This window comes from Thalassophryne amazonica, chromosome 11 (assembly GCF_902500255.1).
Source record: "Thalassophryne amazonica chromosome 11, fThaAma1.1, whole genome shotgun sequence".
NCBI classification, from domain to species: Eukaryota; Metazoa; Chordata; class Actinopteri; order Batrachoidiformes; family Batrachoididae; genus Thalassophryne; species Thalassophryne amazonica.
In genome coordinates, this window is record NC_047113.1 from 77961182 (window position 1) to 77982122 (window position 20941).

General features: G+C 43.4%; 1 protein-coding gene and 1 long non-coding RNA gene across 4 annotated transcripts in view; both read left to right on the forward strand.

Moving 5' to 3' along the window:
• Positions 1-20941, forward strand: part of LOC117520898 (transcription factor COE3-like) — a 240964-nt gene that overhangs the window by 189496 nt on the left and 30527 nt on the right. For all 3 annotated transcript variants that reach the window (XM_034182238.1, XM_034182240.1, XM_034182239.1), the window contains exon 11: positions 18202-18290. In XM_034182238.1, coding sequence (XP_034038129.1) covers positions 18202-18290 — 89 coding nt within the window. The remainder of the gene's footprint in view (positions 1-18201; positions 18291-20941) is intronic.
• On the forward strand, positions 1128-9487 carry LOC117520900. The gene is made up of 3 exons (XR_004563807.1): positions 1128-1139; positions 3081-3088; positions 9413-9487. It is a non-coding gene; the product is annotated as an uncharacterized LOC117520900 (long non-coding RNA).

Here is a 20941-nt window from a genome sequence, read left to right on the forward strand (position 1 = left end):
CCAGAATTTAGATAACGTTGAGGCCGAGACCTGTTCTGTTACTAATAAAATGAATTTTAAAGGATATGAAGCATAGTAACATACTATGCCAGTATGCTAGCCATATGAGAGAGAAAATAAGTGCGTCTTAAGTCTGGACTTGAAAGTCTCTACAGAATCTGACTGTTTTATTAATGCAGGGAGATCATTCCACAGAACAGGGGCATGATAAGAGAAAGCTCTGTGACCCACAGACTTTTTATTCACCCTAGGGACACAAAGTAGTCCTGCACCCTGAGAACGCAAAGCCCGGGCCGGTATGTAGGGTTTAATTAGGTCAGCTAGGTAGGGAGGTGCCAGTTCATGAACAATTTTATAGGTTAGTAGCAGGACCTTAAAATCTGATCTCACTGGGACAGGAAGCCAGTGAAGAGACGCCAAAATGGGTGTAATGTGGTCAAACCTTCTGCTTCGTGTCAAAAGTCTGGCAACAGCATTTTGAACCAATTGGTGAGCCCTAATTCTGGACTGTAGTAAACCAGAAAATACAACATTGCAGTAGTCCAACCTAGAAGAGACAAACGCATGAATCAGGGTCTCAGCATCAGCCATAGACAGGATGGGATGAATCTTCGCTATATTTCGCAGGTGGAAGAAAGCAGTCCTTGTAATATTTCTAATGTGGAGGTCAAGGGACAACACAGGATCAAAAATTACCCCCAAGGTTCCTCAGTTTGTCAGTGTGATGCATGACACGCGAGCCTAGGCTAAGCTTTAGCTTGTCAAATTGATGCCGATGTCTCACTGGACCAAGAACTATCATTTCAGTCTTGTTCGAGTTTAAAAGTAAGAAATTGCTGAATATCCAGCTTTTCACTGATGCAAGGCAATCTTCTAAGGATTTTATGTGTGTGAGATTACCAGCAGTTATCGGCATGTATAACTGAGTATCATTAGCATAGCAATGAAAGGTATTATTTCATATTTCATACAGTGCGGAAAATAAGTATTTGAACACCCTGCGATTTTGCAAGTTCTCCCACTTAGAAATCATGGAGGGGTCTGAAATTTTCATCTTAGGTTCATGTCCACTGTGAGAGACATAATCTAAAAAAAAAAAAAAATCTGGAAATCACAATGTATGATTTATTTGTTTGTATGTTGCTGCTGCAAATAAGTATTTGAACACCTGTGAAAATCAATGTTAATATTTGGTACAGTAGCCTTTGTTTGCACTTAGAGGTCAAACGTTTCCTGTAGTTTTTCACCAGGTTTCACACACTGCAGCAGGGATTTTGGTCCATTCCTCCATACAGATCTTCTCTAGCTCTTTCAGGTTTGGAGTTTCACCTCGCTCCAAAGATTTTCTATTGAGTTCAGGTCTGGAGACTGGCCAGGCCACTCCAGGACCTTGAAATGCTTCTTGTGGAGCCCCCCCTTAGTTGCCCTGGCTGTGTTTGGGGTCATTGTCATGCTGGAAGACCCAGCCATGACCCATCTTCAATGCTCTTACTGAGAGAAGGAGGTTGTTTGCCAAAATCTAGCAATACGTGACCCCATCCATCCTCCCTTCAATACGGTGCAGTCGTCCTGTCCCCTTTGCAGAAGAGCACCCCCAGAGTATGATGTTTCCACCCCATGCTTCACAGTTGGGATGGTTTTCTTGGGGTTGTTCTCATCCTCTAAACATGGTAAGTGGAGTTGATTCCAAAAAGCTCTATTCTGGTCTCATCTGACCACATGACCTTCTCCATGCCTCCTCTGGATCATCCAGATGGTCACTGGTGAACTTCAAACGGGCCTGGACATGTGCTGGCTTGAGCAGGGGGACCTTGCTGCCCTGCAGGATTTTAAACCATGACAGCATCATACGTTACTAATGTAATCTTTGTGACTGTGGTCCCAGCTCTCTTCAGGTCATTGACCAGGTCCTCCTGTGTAGTTCTGAGCTTTCTCAGAATCATCCTTACCCCACAAAGTGAGATCTTGCATGGAATTCCAGACCGAGGGAGACTGACAGTCATCTTGTGTTTTTTCCACTATCTAATAAATAATCATAACAGTTGTTGTCTTCTACCAAGCTGCTTGCCTGTTGTCCTGTAGTCCATCCCAGCCTTTGTCCCTGGTGTCCTTAGACAGCTCTTTGGTCTTGGCTATGGTGGACAGGTTGGAGTGTGATTGATTGAGTGTGTGAATAGGTGTCTTTTATACAGGTAACAAGTTCAAACAGGTGCAATTAATACAGCTAAAGAGTGCAGAATAAGAGGGCTTCTTAAAGAAAAATTAACAGGTCTCTGTGAGCCAGAATTCTTGCTGATGGGCAGGTGTTCAAATACTTATTTGCAACAGTAACATACAAATAAATTATTAAAAAATCATACATTGTGAATTCCTGAATTTTTTTTTAAGATTATGTCTCTCACAGTGGACATGCACCTAAGATGAAAATTTCAGACCCCTCCATGATTTCTAAGTGGGAGAACTTGCAAAATCGCAGGGTGTTCAAATACTTATTTTCCTCACTGTATAACCAATGTTAGAGGTCGCATTGTTGTACAAGACACAGTGAGAACGACTGATCAGGTATGACGTCAACCATGCATGGGCACTCCCAGTAATCCCAAAATGATTCTCCAGCCTATCGAGTATATGATGATCCACGGTATCAAATGCAGCACTAATTTCTAACAGCACCAGAACCGTAGTAGTGTCCGAATCCATTGCAAGCAGAAGATCATTCACCACTTTAGTGAGAGCTGTCTCTGTGGAATGATATTTTCTAAAAGCAGATTGTAGTGGCTCAAAAAGATTATTCTCAGTAAGGTGGTCCATTAGCCACAAAACCACCTTTTCCAGAATTTTAGAGCAAAATGATAGATTTGATATCAGCCTATAGTTTTTCAATACACTAGCATCAAGATTAGATTTCTTAAGTAATGGTTTAATCAATGTAGAACGAGATTGCGAGTAGCTTGAGCTGCTGCCCCTGCGACCAGACTCCTGATAACGCGGAAGAAAATGGATGGATGGATGGATGGATGGATGGATGGATGGATGGATGGATGGTTTAATCACTGCAGATTTGAAAAATTTAGGAACAGATCCAGAGGTTAATGAGAGATTAATAATTTCTAGCAGAGTAGGCCCAAGAGTGGGCCTCAACAGTTTTGTTGGTATTGTTGGGAAAGTGTAGGAACACGGACCCACAACAGGGGGCGCAAATGAACGGACAATGGAGGAAGTCAAATAACAACACTTTACTGTTGTGAATAAGCACAACAAACACAACAGATTACAACAATAGACAAAGAAGTCAATTCACAAAATGTGTCACGTGGGCAGGCTCGAAGATAAGAGACGTCTGTCCAAAGCAGAACCGGAACCACACGATTTCCTCCGCCACCGAACCCCGGGAATACTGGAGCCGCCAAGTCCCGAACTCCCAGGTGGCCACTGCCTCCGCGTGTCGGATCTGGTACTGCTGGCGAGGAACAAAAACAGTTAAATGTGGGTGCGTTTGCACCCAGCAACCCGTATGGCGGGAAAACCACCTCCACCTCTCGTCGGAAGAATGTCTGCTATTTAACGCACAAAAGTAACAAAGTGTTAATGTCAAAAAGACAACACAGTCGGCTGAGTACTGTACCTCCTAGGTAGAGCGATATCTCGGCAAAGAGGTGGAGATGTCGTCTTGCTGATATACCACTGCTGATCAGATGATTGGTGACGGCTGTCGTAGGCGATAAGTGACAGCTGTCACCCCTGGCTGCTCCTGTGAGGCGGCACCGCCCTCTGGTGCCTGGAGCCCGCACTCCAGACAGGGCGCCCTCTGGTGGTGGTGGGCCAGCAGTACCTCCTCTTCAGCGGCCCACACAACAGGTATAGCATCAAATAAGCAGTTTGTACTTTTTGTAGATGTTACGAGTTTTGTCAGCACGCCTAGTGAGATACTATCAAATTCTGTAAATCTAGGTAATACCTCAGTAATGGCACCCACCTCAATAGTAGGGTGTAGTGGCTGGGTTAAGGGATGCTGGGATATGTTTAACCTAATGTCTTCTATTTTCTTCTCGAAGTAATCCAATAATTCTTGTGCTGTAAAAGGAGAGCGACTTACAGGTGGTTGTCCATGAATAAGTGTTGCCACCATGTCAACAAGAACTTGGAGTTATGCTTGTTTTTGTTGATCAAATCACAGTAATAGGTCCGCTTTGTAGTGAGTAGTGCATGCTTATAGTCTAAGATAGCATCACGCCACACAAGGTGGAATACTTTCAGTTTTGAACTGTGCCATTTTTGTTCTATACCTCTAGCCTTATGCTTGAGGTCACGCAAGTAATCATTGAACCAAGGTGACTGTGTTTTTTTTTTGGGAGGGGGGTGTGGTTTTAATATAGATGGAGTGATCATGTCAAGTGTAGTTTAGAGCACTGAGTTTAAACTATCCACAAGACTGTGGATAGTTTAAACTATGTGTCACTAAGATATCAGGCAGTGTAACTTCGAGTTCAGTTGTAGTTGAGGAGTTGACGTGTTGCCACAATGATAAATAAGGTTCTGGTTCCAGTAAACATGGCAGCAAAACTGTAAACTTAATAAGTCAGTGATCGGGAACCACCGATGCAAGAGGCATGATGTCAATATTTGTGACAACAATACCACGTGTGAGAACCAAATCAGGGTATTTCCACTAATGTCCATCAAATCCTGAATGCATTGCTGGAACCCTAATACAGCCATAATGTCCATAAATGACTTGCAAAGGGGATCCGAAGGCTTATTTATATGAATATTGAAGTCACAGACAATCAGAATGTTATCTGCAAGGGTTGCCAAATTACAGAGAAACTCACCAGATTCGTCTAAGAAATTATAATATGGGCCTAGGGTCCTATATATGGTGACAAAATAGCATGGTTGATTTTTATTCTTCTGACCCCGACTATATGTAGTGTCCTGGGCAGAGCGGAGAATCAGGTCTTCAAATGAATGATATTTGTGACCCCCAACAGCTTGTAAACTAAACCCAGATTTAGAAATTAGAGCAACACCCCTGCCTTACTTTGTATCACGAGGGACATGATTAAATGTGTACCCTGATGGGCAGGCTTCATTTAAGGGGAGGACAGCAGAAGGTTCAAGCCAAGTTTCACATTAACCAATCATATCTAAGTGGTGATCCATAATTAGATTGTTGATCAACAGTGATTTTGAGGACAGTGACCTTATGTTAATGAGACCTAAACTATGGACCTCAGTGGGGTTGACAATTGGACTATTGGGGTTTGGGGGTGGTTCCAGAGTAGTAGTAGTAGTAGTAGTAGTCATATACTAGCCTATAAAATGTGTTATATTATACATAGATGAAGTGACATGGCAGTTTAATCTCCTGTTTTGGGTTTATGGTGGTTTGTGTCCGTTGTTCCTTCTTTTTGTGGTAGGCCTCGCGCTCACTGCCTCCGATGCCCTTTGCGAGTCTGCGGGCTCAGTAAATGCTGCAGCGGGCCACTCACACCTCCCCCCCTGTGTGCTGTATGGAGCTGCGGCCAACTCCAGCAACAGGTCCAGAGACTACGATCGCTGTATTGATGCGGAGCGCTCCGGCAGCCCGCAAGGATAGACTTCTTGCGGAAAAATCTGCAGCGCTGCAGGGTCTCGGTAACTGCAGCTGCAGATCTCCGTGGCCACTGAGAGAGGTTTTTATCTTTTTAATGACTTGGATATTCTGTGGGTCCCGCATCCATACCCTGCAACGGTAACACCGGAGGCAGTGTGAGCGAGGTGTCACAGTGGCTCACAAACCTTGCTACTGTATTTGCACATTGTTGTACTTCAGCCAACAGTCACTACATGGTCCAGGATTTCCTGAGCTTTGGGTTGGTCACGGTGTTCAGGTATTCTGCCATGGAATTCTGTCTGTTTAGGGCCAAACAGCATTCCAATTTACTTTGGTTTTTGGTTGATTTTTTTCTAATGCGTCACATAATTTTCTTTTTGTTTTATAATTTGGTTCATAAGTCTATAACCTATAAACCTGTAAGCCTATAATCAGGTTTCTCTCTCTCTCTCTCTCTCTCTCTCGCACACACACACACACACACACACACACACACACACACACACACACACACACCACACACACACACACACACACACACACACACACACACACACACACACACACACACACACACACACACACCTGTCCTTTCCTGCAGGTTTCTCTTTATTTTTCCCTGTCCTCTTTCATCTGATATACATCTTTTCTTGCTCTTCCACAAACACTCCCACTGCTCCTCTCCTCCTTTGCTTTCTCCTCTCCTTCTCTTCCTGCTCCTTCTTTTTTTATTTAAGCCTAAAGCTGACTTGATGATCATCGTTCTTTGTCTTTATCCTCCTCCTCTTCCACAAATCAGACTTCACTCTTTTCGCACTGCTCCTCTCACGATCTCCTCCACCTGAATTTACATTCATCTCACGTTATCCCTCCTCATCCTCTTTATCCCTCCATTGCTTCTCTTTCCCCTCGAAATTTGACTTCATCAGGCTGCTTTCTCCCCCTTCCTCCCCAAATACTGAGTTCTCCTGCACAGTCACTCAAAAGTTTGAAGTAGCCCCAGTAGACCCGAGTGTCCCCGGACCTCAGGCCTGCTGTCAGACCTGCTGCTGGTTGTAGATCCTCTGCTGCTGTAAATCAAATGCTTCAGCAAAAAAACACTTTAACAATCAGAAAAGCGTATCCTGAGCTCAAAGCTGGATCCTGTCAGATCACTCACAGTCTCACTGACTTGTCTACTGGGAGGAGACACTTGTCATCTGGGCATCACATCAACACCTCAACCACAACTAAAATTGGAGCCACATTACCTGCTCCGGATAAAGCGGAAGAAAATGGATGGATGGATGGAGTACCTGCTCTCTTTGCGTCACTTTCTGCACATGATCATTCAGTGGATAACCTCACGGACATCTCAGTGAATTTGGAACTGGAGTGTTTTTAGACCTTTCTGAAGCGTTTGATACAGTAAGTCATGAAATTTTGCTTTCAAAGTTTAATATGGATTTAAACAACTGTTCATTAATGGCTTAGTAGCAGAAAGAAAACAGTATGTTTTTCTAAATTTAGAATTTGAAATTAATTCTATAGAGTGTGAACATCACTAAAGAACGTCACTAAAGGCCCTTGGGCAAGGTCCTTAATCCCCTATTGTTCCCGGTGTGTAGTGAGCGCCTTGTATGGCAGCACGCTGACATCGGGGTGAATGTGAGGCATAATTGTAAAGCGCTTTGAGCGTCTGATGCAGATGGAAAAGCGCTATACAAATGCAGTACATTTACCATTTAAACTTTGTGAATTGATATAATACTTTTGTATACTGTTGTGATATTTTTGCTTTTTGTTCGGGAGTGGGTCTTTGATAAGCCTCTTTGGCTTCTACCACTCTCTTGCACAGTGTGCTCATATTGTATCTTTTTTATATATACGAGGTCTGTTAGAAAAGTATCCAACCTTTTTAATTTTTGCAATAACCTTATGGATTTGAATCACGTGTGATTGCATCAGCCAAGCTTGAACCTTCGTGCGCATGTGTGAGTTTTTTCCCGTCTGTCGGTTGCGTCATTTCCTTGTAAGCAGCGGGTGCTGTGCGCTCCGCAGATTTTTTATTGCGAGGAAAATGGCCGAATGCTTGGTGCAACGCTATTGCATCAAATTCTGCCAGAAACTTGCCGATAGCCAGGTGGAAATGATTTGGAAAATTCAGACGGCTTTCAGAGATGAAGCTATGAGCATCACACGGATTAAGGAGTGGTACATCCGGTTTAAAGACGGACACACAACCGTGAAGAGCACACCGCGCTCCGGTCGGCCTTCAGCATGCCGAAATGACGAGATCATTTCCAAAGTGCACGCTGTGGTTATGCGGGGCCGTCGTGTGACTGTCCGAGAAATTGCGGAATAGGTGGACATTAGTACTTTTTCGGCACATTCCGTCATGACAGAAGATTTGGGCATGAAACGAGTGGCGGTGAAATTTGTGCCAAAGTTGCTGACGGTGGAGCAAAAGCAATGTCGTGTTGAAGTCTCACAGGACATGCTGGACTCCATACAAAGTGATCCCAGCTTTATGGACACCATAATCACCGGTGATGAGTCCTGGGTGTACGGGTACAACCCAGAAACCAAATTCCAGTCGTCACAATGGAAGCATTCCACGTTGCCACGACCGAAGAAGGCGCGCCAAGTGCGCAGTAACATCAAGGTCATGCTGACTGTTTTTTTGACTCCCCTGGTGTGGTACACCATGAGTACGCACCACAGGGTCAAACAATAATGAAGGAGTATTACAGGGATGTCCTCCGTCGTCTACGTGATGGTGTGCGGCGCAAGAGACCAAAGTTGTGGGCCACAGGAAATTGGCGCATCCATCACGACAATGCTCCAGCTCATTCCTATCACTTAATTCAGACTTTTTTGACACTAAACCAGACTCCGGGGGTTCAACAGGCGCCTTACTCTCCTGACATGGCCCCTTGTGACTTCTGGCTGTTCCCAAAACTTAAAAGACCATTAAAAGGAATGCGATTTGAGACAAGAGAGGACATTATGGCTGCAACGACGGCGGAGCTGCACTCCATTCCAAAAGAGGCTTTTTTGGAATGCTTTCAACAGTGGCGACACCGCTGGGAGAAGTGTGTGGAGTCCCAAGGAGACTACTTCGAGGGTTAGGTTTCCAACGCTCCAGGTAAGCCAGTTTTTTTTCCCCAGCAAAAGGTCCGATACTTTTCTAACAGACCTCATATATACTGTTTATGTATATATATTATTTTCGTAAATTGTAACATTTTTCCAGTACCTATTTTAAAATCACCCCCCGCCCCCCAAATTCAAACAACTTGCTAAGACTTACCAGTTTTGATACTATTCCGTTGGGTATGCTGACAAAACTGGCAGCTTCTGCTGAAAGCACAACCTTTTTGACCCAATATCGGCTAAACTGTTTCAGGACCTGTGGGCTGCACTTGGGCCCACTATGCTGAAAATCATTGACCTGTTATTAACTTACTTTTCTGTGGAACGGCTGTGTGTGGTCTTTGCAGATGTCCTCTCTTTCCGGAGGCCACGAGTGTGGTAGGTGTCCTCCAGTTTTGGGAGCTGCACCCTGATGGTTCTCTAGTTCTCTCAGTTCTTGACTCCACCGGCTGTGTGCGCTCCGGTCTGCTGCACCACACACACACACATGCAGTGTGTGGTTCTGCAGCTGTGTAATTAGTATCATGAAGAGCTCTGAAAACAAATGTACAGGTCAGGAAGATATTTATATGAAAGATATTTAAGTATCTATAATTGGGCTTTTGTTTATGTTTTGTCTGTTTGATAATTCTTTGTTGTATTTTGTCTGTTTGATCTTCTTTGCTGTTACTTTGGTCTCAGCAGATGGTCGCCCCTTTTAGTCTGGTCTGCTAGAGGTTTCTTCCTCATAAACACCTGAGGGAGTTTTTCTTGACCATTCCTGCCTCCATGCTCACTTGGGCGTGTCGGTGAGGGTCGACCTAACCCGTGTGAGGCTCCTCGGGGTGACATATTCGGATTTGGCACTGTATGAATACATTACACTGTCGTCATTGAAAAAGCGATTTCCAGCTGCTTTGAGAGCACTTCCTGCTTGGGTGGGCGGATTCCCACAATCGTCCTATGGGCTCACTTTAGGTTTGATTGACAGTGCTTGCAGTGAACTAGCTTAGTCAAACTGCCAGAGGTTCAGTAGTGTAAGTGCAGCCCGACTCGGCAGAGGTCAGCAGGGGTCAAAGCAGACTGCTTAATTAATATGTTTTGTTTTAATCAGAGAAGTTTGTCTTTGTTATGCGCATGTGGCCCCTCCCTCCACACCACTGGGCTTGGGGCCACAGCTGCCTGTCAATCACACGTTAAAGTTCATGAAATTTCTATGAGCATTGATTTGAGAAGATGAGTGTGGTGGGGGAGGGGCCTTCAGTTGATTGATGGACAACTGTTGACAGAAATCAGATTTTAAATGCAAGTTTTGGGACTTTAGTTTCTTCATGTTTTCCACTTCATGACAACATAAAGAAATAATGATATCAAAACAAAGTGATTTTGATGGGAAAACATTGTGTCTCACCTGGAATCAAGTGTGATAAAGGGGGCGGAGTTATGAGTACTTTTTTTAGCATTTTTCTGTTTGTTTTAAGTTGAATGTGACACATTAGGCTTGTTGTTTCTAATGTAGGTCATATTATTTGCTCCACCCATTTTCTAAACATGCTGATTCATGGGATTAGGTGTTGTGTTGTGTTTGGTTTGTTTATTTTTGTCTTGAGTGTTTGCATTGTTTGTTTTTGGTTGTTGTTATTGTTGATGGTAATATTTTGGTACATTTGCTGTTTGTGTTGTCTTTGGTTTGTTTGTGTTTGTCATGTGTGTTTGTGTTGTTTGTTTTTGGTTGTTGATAATATTTTGGTATTTTTGTTGTGTTTATGTTGTCTTTGGTTTGTTTGTTTTTGTGGTGTGTGTTTGTGCTGTTTGTTTTTGGTTGTTGTTATTGTTGATAATATTTTGGTGCATTTGGTTTGTTTGTTTTTGTCATGTGTGTTTGTGTTGTTTGTTTTTGGCTGTTGATAATATTTTAGTATTTTTGTTGTTGATTGTGTTGTCTTTGGTTTATTTGTTTTTTCATATGTGTTTGTGTTGTTTCTTTTTGGTTGTTGATAATATTTTAGTATTTTTGTTGTGTTTGTCTTGTCTTTGGTTTGTTTGTTTTTGTGGTGTGTGTTTGTGCTGTTTTTGGTTGTTGTTATTGTTGATAATATTTTGGTATTTTTGTTGTGGATTGTGTTGTCTTTGGTTTGTTTATTTTTTGTGTGTGTTGTTTCTGTTTGGTTGTTGATAATATTTTGGTATTTTTGTTGTGTTTGTGTTGTCTTTGTTTTTGCCGTGTGTGTTTGTGTTGAGTGTCTTTGGTTTGTTTGTTTTTCTCGTGTGTTTGTGTTGTTTGTTTTTGGGTTTGTTGGTAATCTTTTGGTATTTTTATTGTTGATTGTGTTGTCTTTTGGTTGTCTTTGTTGTGTGAGTTTGTGGTGTTTGTTCTTGGTTGTTGTTATTGTTGATAATATTTTGGTACTTTTGTGGTTGATTGTGTTATCTTTGGTTTGTTTGTTTGTCATGTGTGTTTGTGTTGTTTGTTTTTGGTTTTGTTGGTAATATTTTGGTATTTTTATTGTTGATTGTGTTGGCTTTTGTTTGTTTTATCGTGTGTGTTTGTGTTGTTTCTTTTGGGTTGTTGATAATATTTTGGTATTTTTGTTGTATTTGTGTTGTCTTTGGTTTGTTTGTTTTTGTCGTGTGTTTGTGTTGTTTGTTTTTGGGTTTGTTGGTAATCTTTTGGTATTTTTATTGTTGATTGTGTTGCCTTTTGGTTGTCTTTGTTGTGTGTGTTTGTGGTGTTTGTTCTTGGTTGTTGTTATTGTTGATAATATTTTGGTACTTTTGTGGTTGATTGTGTTATCTTTGGTTTGTTTGTTTTGTCATGTGTGTTTGTGTTGTTTCTTTTTGGTTTTGTTGGTAATATTTTGGTATTTTTATTGTTGATTGTGTTGGCTTTTGTTTGTTTTATCGTGTGTGTTTGTGTTGTTTCTTTTTGGTTGTTGATAATATTTTGGTATTTTTGTTGTATTTGTGTTGTCTTTGGTTTGGTTGTTTTTGTTGTGTGTGTTTGTGGTGTTTGTTCTTGGTTATTGTTATTGTTGATAAAATTTTGGTACTTTTGTAGTTGATTGTGTTATCTTTGGTTTGTTTGTTTTTTCGTGTGTGTTTGTGTTGTTTGTTTTTGGTTGTTTTGTTTATAATATTTTGGTATTTTTGTTGTTGATTGTGTTGTCTTTGGTTTGTTTCTTTTTTCTATGTGTTTGTGCTGTTTGTATTTGGTTGTTGTTTGTTACGTTTTGGTATTTTTGTTGTTGAGTGTGTTGTCTTTGGTTTGTTTGTTTTTGTTGTGTGTGTTTGTGGTGTTTGTTTTTGGTTGTTGTTATTGATAATATTTTGGTACATTTGTTTTTGATTGTATTGTCTTTGGTTTGTTTGTTTTTTTGTCATGGGTGTTTGTGTTTTTTTTATTGTTGATAATATTTTGGTATTTTGTTGACATTGTTTGTTGTGTATCTGTGGTCCTTTGTGTGCCGTTGTCGTGGTGACTGAGTGGTGATTCGATGAATAAAGCACAGATCAATAAGCCGGTGAAAGGATCCAGGGTGTTGTGGCTTCCTGTCAGCACGATGCCCTTGCCACCGCTACCCCGCCCGCCACCGCCGCTGGGGCCTCACTGACGCCAGCTGGCCACTTGACAAGCAGCAAAACAAATCATGGCGTCCACTTAAGGCTCAGCGTGAAGAGCGTCTGTCAGCCCCGCAGGAGTGACTGAGGGATTGTGTAGTGGCGATCTGTGGCCTGTGGGGTAAAATGCCACGCCGGCCTGCATCAATCATATAGCAGGGGAAGATGGGAAATTACAGCACACAGCGCTCTGAGATGGAAAGTGTCATGAAATGCTTTTGTTCCGCCGGCGGCATGCGGAGAGACGGCGATATGGAATGCAGCTTTTATTTGAAATGATAAGTGTAATACAGGCTGAAGTCACGCTGTGTGCGCGCGATAACACCGGCAACTTCGCGTGTGGCGTCTCATCAAAACCTCACCGCCACCTCCATCACTGCTGGAGGTGGCCAATGATCACAAATGTGCACGTTTCTTCTCTGCATGTCTCAACATGGAGGTGGCGGCGTGGACTAGATGTGCTCGTTTGTACTATATATACAGAGGACGGCTGGCTTTTGGGGAAATCTGTTCAGTTTTCTAAAATAAATTTTTCTTGTCAATAAGCTTTTCTGAAGCATCTTAACCAGCACATTATTCCATGCAACGAATAACTGAGGTTTTATATTTGCGCTGTGACAGTGTTTCACATTCGATCAAATTTCTTTTTTTCTTTTTTGGCCTGTGTGAGACGCTGTTGAGACACAGTTCTGCTATTTTGTCCTCAGTGTGAACATGTTAATTCTGGGTTTGGGGTCACATGAAACAGAAAATGTCCAGATTTGAATCTGCTGTCTGGGATGTTAAAGCACAGACAGACTGATAAATTCTGTCAAGTCTGCAGCAACCTCACAGGCTATTACTTTGAAATACAGGCTCTTATTGTGGAAGTGTGTATTTGTCCGATAACCTTGCTGTTTTCATGACTTGAATCCTCATGAAAAAAATACATAAGTATGCTGACAAGTCAGCTCTGTCAGTTGATGGTCTGGATACACAAACACAGAGGCCACGCCCCTTTGATGAACAAGCTGAGGGATGAACGCTCGGTTTGTTGTTGTTGTTGGTTTGTTGTTATAATAATAATAATAATAATAATAATAACCTTTATTTAACCAGGTAGAATCCCACTGAGATTGAAACCTCTTTTGTAGAGATGACCTGGCCAAGAAAGGCAGCAGCACACATCGTAATGAACAGTTTAACATTAACGTGAGAACGTTGGTGATAAATAAAATACAATCATCTTGGTCATAATAACATTACACGTGATGTAAAGTCTCAAGCAGATTTGGATTTAGAAACACAGGCATTGCACAAAAGAATCCCATTCATTGTTGTTGTTTGTTGTTTGTGTGTTGCAGTTGTTGTTGGTTTGTTGTTTCTGTTGTGTCTTTACCACAGTACTACTGTCAGTCTCATCAGGATCAAATATTTATTTATTAGAAATCATTGGATCCTGAAAAAGAGATGGGGCTAATGATTTGATATATTGTTGTTGCCGGCCACTTGGTCACGTTCAAAAATGGAGGACCTTGACCTTGAATTCTGCCACAAGGGTTCTGCCTGGAAGCTGAGGGGAGCACCTGGTGCCCCCACCCCGGGTTGTTTGTTTGTTTGTTTTTGTTTCATAATACACGTGACGGTTTCTCAATGAACCAGTTTTGACAAGTTGTGTGTCTCTGAGTCCTCGTGGTTTGCGATCCAGCGATGCCTGGGAAGCTCTTATGGGGTCACAAGGTCAAAGGTCAGAGGTGTATGGTGATGCTGATATCTTTGCAGGAGAATGAAGATCCAAGTCTTCAGGTTCCTGGTGCTTCCTGAATCTTGGACTCTAACCAGTGTCCTAAGGTGAGGACTGGATGTCTTTGGTCCCAGGTCTCTGTGGAGGATCTTTGGGTCCTGCTGGAAGGACTTTGTATCCAATGAACTTAGTGAGACTCAGATGAGGAGGATCACTGACACAGTGAAGGAACATTAGACACCACATTTAGTCCATGTGGGGAGTTTCTCTGGACATGATCCAGGACACAGGTGTCTCAGTGTGGAGAACCCTAGAGACTGGAGAAGGTCATGGACACACCCACATTTCACCTGGCCACAGCAGATAGATGGCTGTAAGTCTCTTCGGCTGCTCCCTTGTTTGCACTCAGGGTTGCCACAGCAAATCCAAGGTGGATCTGCATGTTGAATTGGCACAGGTTTTACGCCGGATGCCCTTCCTGAAGCAACTTCACATTGCATGGAGAAATGTGGCAGGGGTGGGATTTGAACCCGGAGCCTTCTGAACTGAAACCAAGTGCATTAACCACTTGGCCACCACCCCTAGCAGATAAATGGCTACTTTGAAAATTTGGGAAGGACTGGTTGTCCGTCTGGGTAGTTGCCATCCAGGAGCCATGGTGGTTGTGTTGTGTGGGGGGTGCAGTTGTTCATTGTTCGCCTGTTTGTTGGACTTTGGTCTCTCTGGCCTTCATTCTTCCCACTCGTCTGTTTCCTGAACGCAAGCTGAATCTTGGAGCCGCGTCTGTTCAGCGCACCACAGTGAGATAAAAATCAATACAAATTACGGCAACGAGTGTGGCGCTGATGCCTAGAATCACAGCATATGTTTACAATACGTTGGCCAATCTGTCTTCATATGGCTGCTGTAACGCTCTTGGGGGGGGTCAGGGGTTACGCCGCCAGTCGCTGCGCTCCCATTACTGCAGAGATTTAGCAGCTATCTATTGGCTGGGACGGCTCAGCGCTCTGCAGGGAGCCAGTAGGGGCTGAGGCAAAAGTGCAGGCAGATTTTAATAAGGCAAGGTAATGTGCTTAATGTGAGCTGGAGGTGGGAGGGGCTTGAACACCGGCGAGCCGGCTGCCCTGAGCTTCCTTAATAAACTCACTGACTCTGACTCGCTTCATGATCTTCGTCAGTGATGCTCACGCTCAGATGAGGACAGATACCTTTTTTGCACCTTTACATGAGTACATTACATGATCACCACACCTGGCGAGCAGAGGCATCGTCTCCAACCACCCTCCAAAACGTCTCTGTGGGTCTCGCCGGGTGGTAATACATTCACGCCGCAACGCTTTTTGCATCCACGAATGGAGGCGAGAAGGCAAAAATCCAACATGGCATCACTGTGTCGAGGCCACGTCTCCGAGGACGCTGTCAGCCTTCAGATCTCATCCCCACCCCAGTCGCAGTCTCAAAGCCCCTTTTCTCTTCCGCCGCCACTTGAAACGGGCTGCAACAAATTCGATTTAGCAGCTCGCTGCCGGCCGTCTCCGGGAAAGAAAACAAATATTGTTATAATGGTAATAACATCTATTGGGAGCGCCGGCGACAAACGTCGGCGGGCCCTTTGAAGGAGACCCCTCCATGCCGCCTTATTCTTATTCATGAAAGCCGCGGTTATGCATATTAGTGCAAACTAGCTATTCTACTCAGCGGCATTTGGAATGTCAATCATCCTTACAGGGTACAAGAGGCGGCGCTGACAAAGCGGAGTGGGCAGGACCCGCTGACAAATTGTCCCCAAAGTCAAATTTGACAGGCTTTTATGATTAATGGGCTTGATTACGGAGAAGTGTCTCTTGAACTCATTTCCGCCTGTTTCTGAGGCGCCACTTGCGCCGCGTGGCGAGCGGGAAGAAGGTGAATGTGGTGTGTGAGACGAGGGAGAAAAGGAGAAGAGGGTGATTGAATTAGTTGTGCAGGAGCGTCTGGGAGGGTGGAGTTTAAGGACTCACACTTAATAAACGAGAGAAAGAGAGAGAGAGAGAGATTAAGTGATGACACTCACTCGCTCTGAGGCTAAATATGGATTCACAAACACACGGTTCAGAATTCTCTTTCTTTCTTTTTCTTTCTTTGTTTCTTTCTTTTTCCTTTTCTTTCTTTCATTTATTCTTTCATTCTTTCTTAATCCCTTCTTCCTTTTCCTTGCTTCCTTTCCTTCCATCTTTATTTTCTTGACTTGTAATAACATCAGCACTGGTGAGTTACATTACACAGTTAACTAGAGTATAACTACAGTATACAACATACAGATGTCACTTGTGTATCTGTAACTGGTGTATTTTGTGTTTCATGTCTGTGTGCGTGTACAAATTGAAAAAGTGTATAAAAACAAACTAACAAAAAAGTAAAAAACAAACTGGACGCCACACCATTGTCTCCCGCAGATGAAGGGATGCCAGGAGGACTGCACCATGATTTACGTACCTGTTCTCGCTCTGAAAAGTTGTGGTGATGGAGGCAACAGTGTTGACACTGGTTGAACTTTCTGTCCAGCCTCTCTGAATGAAAGGCCAGAGTTCATGTCATGGTCAACTATAGCTGCCCAGATTTCATCTGAAACACTCCTCCTACTACCCCCCCCCCCCCCCCATACGTGTACACAGACCCCTCTCCCATTACAGGCTCCTCTGCCTCTGATTCTCTGCTGGCAACCTCTTGTTTCTCTTGATCCACGATCAAAAAGAGCAACACAAACATGGCAAATTTATGTTTGGACACAGACTGACAGCAGACTGACCGTAGACTGACTGCAGATGCACTGCAGACTGGCCGCAGACTGACTAAAGAGTGACCACAGACGGACTGCAGAGTGACCACAGAGTGACTGCAGACTGACCGCAAACTGACTGCAGAGTGACCACAGACTGACTGAAGAGTGACTGCAGACTGACTGCAGAGTGACAGCAGATGCACTGCAGACTGACTGCAGAGTGACTGCAGACTGACTGCAGACACACTGCAGACTGACCACAGACTGGCTGCACATGCACTGCAGACTGACCGCAGACTGTCTGCAGACTGACTACAGATTGTGGCTCCGAGTGTCACGTAGCTGCATTCGTGATTTCAACCTAATGCAGGTCATTTCTAACAGCTGTGAGCAGATTGTGCAAAAGAGTGTGAAAAATGAGTGAACCCAATGAGAAAGTATGTATGTATTTGTGCTGTGGAGGCAGTGATGAGGATGACGAACATTCCAGTTTCATTAAGCAGGAAAAAGAAAAACGGTCACTGCTGCAGACATTCAGCAGGCTCTTTTCTGATTGGTTGATCAGTCGTATTTTATCGTGACTGATTAAAGGCATTTGTACATGCCGGTAGTGTACGGAACTGTGGACGTGGCCATGCTTTCCCGGCCGTGGCCTCGTGGTCCAATAGAGCGCTTCGCTCTCAGACTGCAGGCTTACTTGTAGTTCCTAGGGTTTGTAAGAGTAGAATGGGAGGCAGAGCCTTCAGCTTTCAGGCTCCTCTCCTGTGGAACCAGCTCCCAATTCAGATCAGGGAGACAGACACCCTCTCTACTTTTAAGATTAGGCTTAAAACTTTCCTTTTTGCTAAAGCTTATAGTTAGGGCTGGATCAGGTGACCCTGAACCATCCCTTAGTTATGCTGCTATAGACTTAGACTGCTGGGGGGTTCCCATGATGCACTGAGTGTTTCTTTCTCTTTTTGCTCTGTATGCACCACTCTGCATTTAATCATTAGTGATTGATCTCTGCTCCCCTCCACAGCATGTCTTTTTCCTGGTTCTCTCCCTCAGCCCCAACCAGTCCCAGCAGAAGACTGCCCCTCCCTGAGCCTGGTTCTGCTGGAGGTTTCTTCCTGTTAACAGGGAGTTTTTCCTTCCCACTGTCGCCAAGTGCTTGCTCACAGGGGGTTGTTTTGACCGTTGGGGTTTTTACGTAATTATTGTATGGCCTTGCCTTACAATATAAAGCGCCTTGGGGCAACTGTTTGTTGTGATTTGGCGCTATATAAATAAAATTGATTGATTGATTGATTGATGCCCTTAGATGCGTGTGCGGCTCCACGCATGTTAAAAGTCATTAAACGGTTTGATGACTTGTTTCTAACTGCTCCCCTCTGTCTCTGCCCGCAGCCTTAAATGAGCCCACCATCGACTACGGTTTCCAGAGGTTACAGAAGGTCATCCCGCGGCACCCGGGTGACCCCGAGAGGTTACCTAAGGTCAGTACATCATCAGCACAGCCCTGCGTGCTGCTCAGGGCAAAGGTCAAAACATTCTGGTGTCTAGCCTTTAATTTAATAAAACAATTTTTAGCAGCAATATAGCACTAAAATATACATTTTTATATATATATATATTTCAGGATGTTTTATTTTGTATGTTTGTCATGTGTAGCACCTTGTGTCAGCGCTGACTGTTTTAAGGTGCTTTATAAATAAAGTTGGTGTGGTATTTGTTTTGTTAGCAATTTACGGCTGAATATACAAACAAACAAATAACGGGTTTGTTTCATCAGAGATGAACAGAAAAATCATCAAAACACCTGAAAACTGAAATCAACGTCAAACAGACTTGAGCGGTTTTCAGCAACAGTAACGTTTTTACTGCAACGTCAGGGTCACATCTCATTTTAAAGCTCCAGTGTCTCAAACACCAGTAATGATACAAGGCGTGTTGTTTACTGAGAATAATGAGATTATTTTGTGAAAGTTTGACACGGTCAGTGGTCACGACTCAGTCGTTGTACAACAACCGACACTTTGTGTCTCTCACAAACACAAACGTTTCCTGGACCAGCAGGTCCCGCATTTGATCTGGTTTTGAGCCTGATGTGGATCCAGGATCAGTTGTGATTTCCTTGTTTTCTGTCTTCCAGCTTTTCCTTGTTTTTAATGTTGACTTCATCCTCTGATTGTCTTCTTGTGGTCACAGTGGAGCTGATGTTCCATCAGGCGTCTTTAAAACATGATGGACTTGTAAAACCGCAGACCGGCGCTTGAACGCAAGCGCTGCAGTGAAGCGAGCCTTTTAAAACCACGTGTGTCAGCTGCCGTGTTAGCACGACGGCTTTACGTTGGCTGCTGCTGGGCAGTTAACTGATCCAGATTCTGTGAGGCGGTGAGGGTGCCGAGCGTCAGATGCTTCCTGACATTCCAAAGCAGCCGCCAAATTGAAACCATTTATCAAAATCTGACATCAGCGATCTGCTGGCCAAAAAAGCAGTTTATTTGTAAATTGATACTAATAGCAAGCTCGCGTGGCGTCCGGCCCGTTGCAGCTGCCGCCCCCTCACTGCCTCTTTAAATATTTATTTATTCAAAACTCAATAAGACCACAGTTGTTCTTCACCCCAACAAGATAGAAATCACAACAGGGGGGTGCCACGTCACCAGGTGGCGTGTTGGCAGCAGGGATCATGTGACCGTACAGCGGCGGGTTAACTCCACGTCACTTCTGTTTTGTGGTTCGGTGCCGTCACTGTGTTCAGGACAAGTTGATGGATGGAAAATGGTGTTCATCCAGAGACACGGTGAGAGCCATTAGCGTGCTTCAGCACAAATGTTGGAAATGTGGGGAACTGTTCAGCGCAGCTGATACAGAAGCTCATTTTATTTTGAAAAGAAAATGGATTTTACAGTCTTCCTGGTGTCAAAGTTTCTTTAAATCTTTGAGTTAAATAAATTTTCTGTTATATTATTTAATCTAAAATTAAAACAAAATAAACCAGCTGTTCGCCATCAGGGCTCCGCCTTCAGCCCGGTTTGGAAGTCTGTGCTGTTCGTGAAGGAGAAATGTTTACATGAGGTTTTAGTGAGTTTATCTGAACAGACCTGAAGTCACCCCTCAGACAGAAAACAAAAGGAGCTTCTATAGGTTTTGTCTTTTTCATTTCTGTGTTTGCCGCTCTGTGACAAAACAGATCCTTTGTCTTCTAAAGTAATCGATTTGTGTGAGGGTTTTGTCATGTGGCTGTTTGATATAACAGCACAGAGTGCACGTCTGCATGGTGCTGAACATGACCATGATTTCAGGCACTACAGCTATGATCAGACTGATCCAGAAATTCTAAAAAAAAAACTGACGTGTGAACGTCACATCGTCTGCTGCTGGTGGGTTGATCGTCTTCCAAAAGTCTCTTTAAGGATCTGACAGAATATTTTCTGATGGATTTGCACACAATTAATATAAACTGAGGTTGATTCTGCAGCTCGTTTTACAGAAGGTTAAAGGTTCCAGAATCTTCACTGACACAGTGACGGCACAGTCTGTAAAAATGACTGAAATGCTGCATTCAGACGAGACTAAAACCACCCAGAAACTCCAGAAGCTCCACAACTTGCCGGTGCTGGTAAAGTGCATTACATCCCCAATTCCAGTGAAGTTGGGACGTTGTGTAAAATGTAAATTAAAAACAGAATACAATGATTTGCAAATCCTCTTCAACCTATATTCAATTGAATACACCACAAAGACAAGATATTTAATGTTCAAACTGATAAACTTTGTTGTTTTTGTGCAAATATTTGTTCATTTTGAAATGGATGCCTGCAACACATTTCAAAAAAGTTGGGACGGGGCAACAAAAGACTGGGAAAGTTGATTAATGCTCAAAGAACACCTAATTGGAAACAGGTGAGTGTCATGATTGGGTATAAAAGGAGCATTCCCAAAAGGCTCAGCCGTTCACAAGCAAAGATGCATGAAAAAATAGTCCAGCAGTTTAAGAGCAATGTTTCTCAACGTTGCAAGGAATTTAGGGATTCCATCTTCTACAGTCCATAATATAAATAGAAAATTCAGAGAATCTGGAGAACTTTCTACATGTAAGTGGCAAGGCCGAAAAACCAACATTGAATGCCCGTGACCTTCG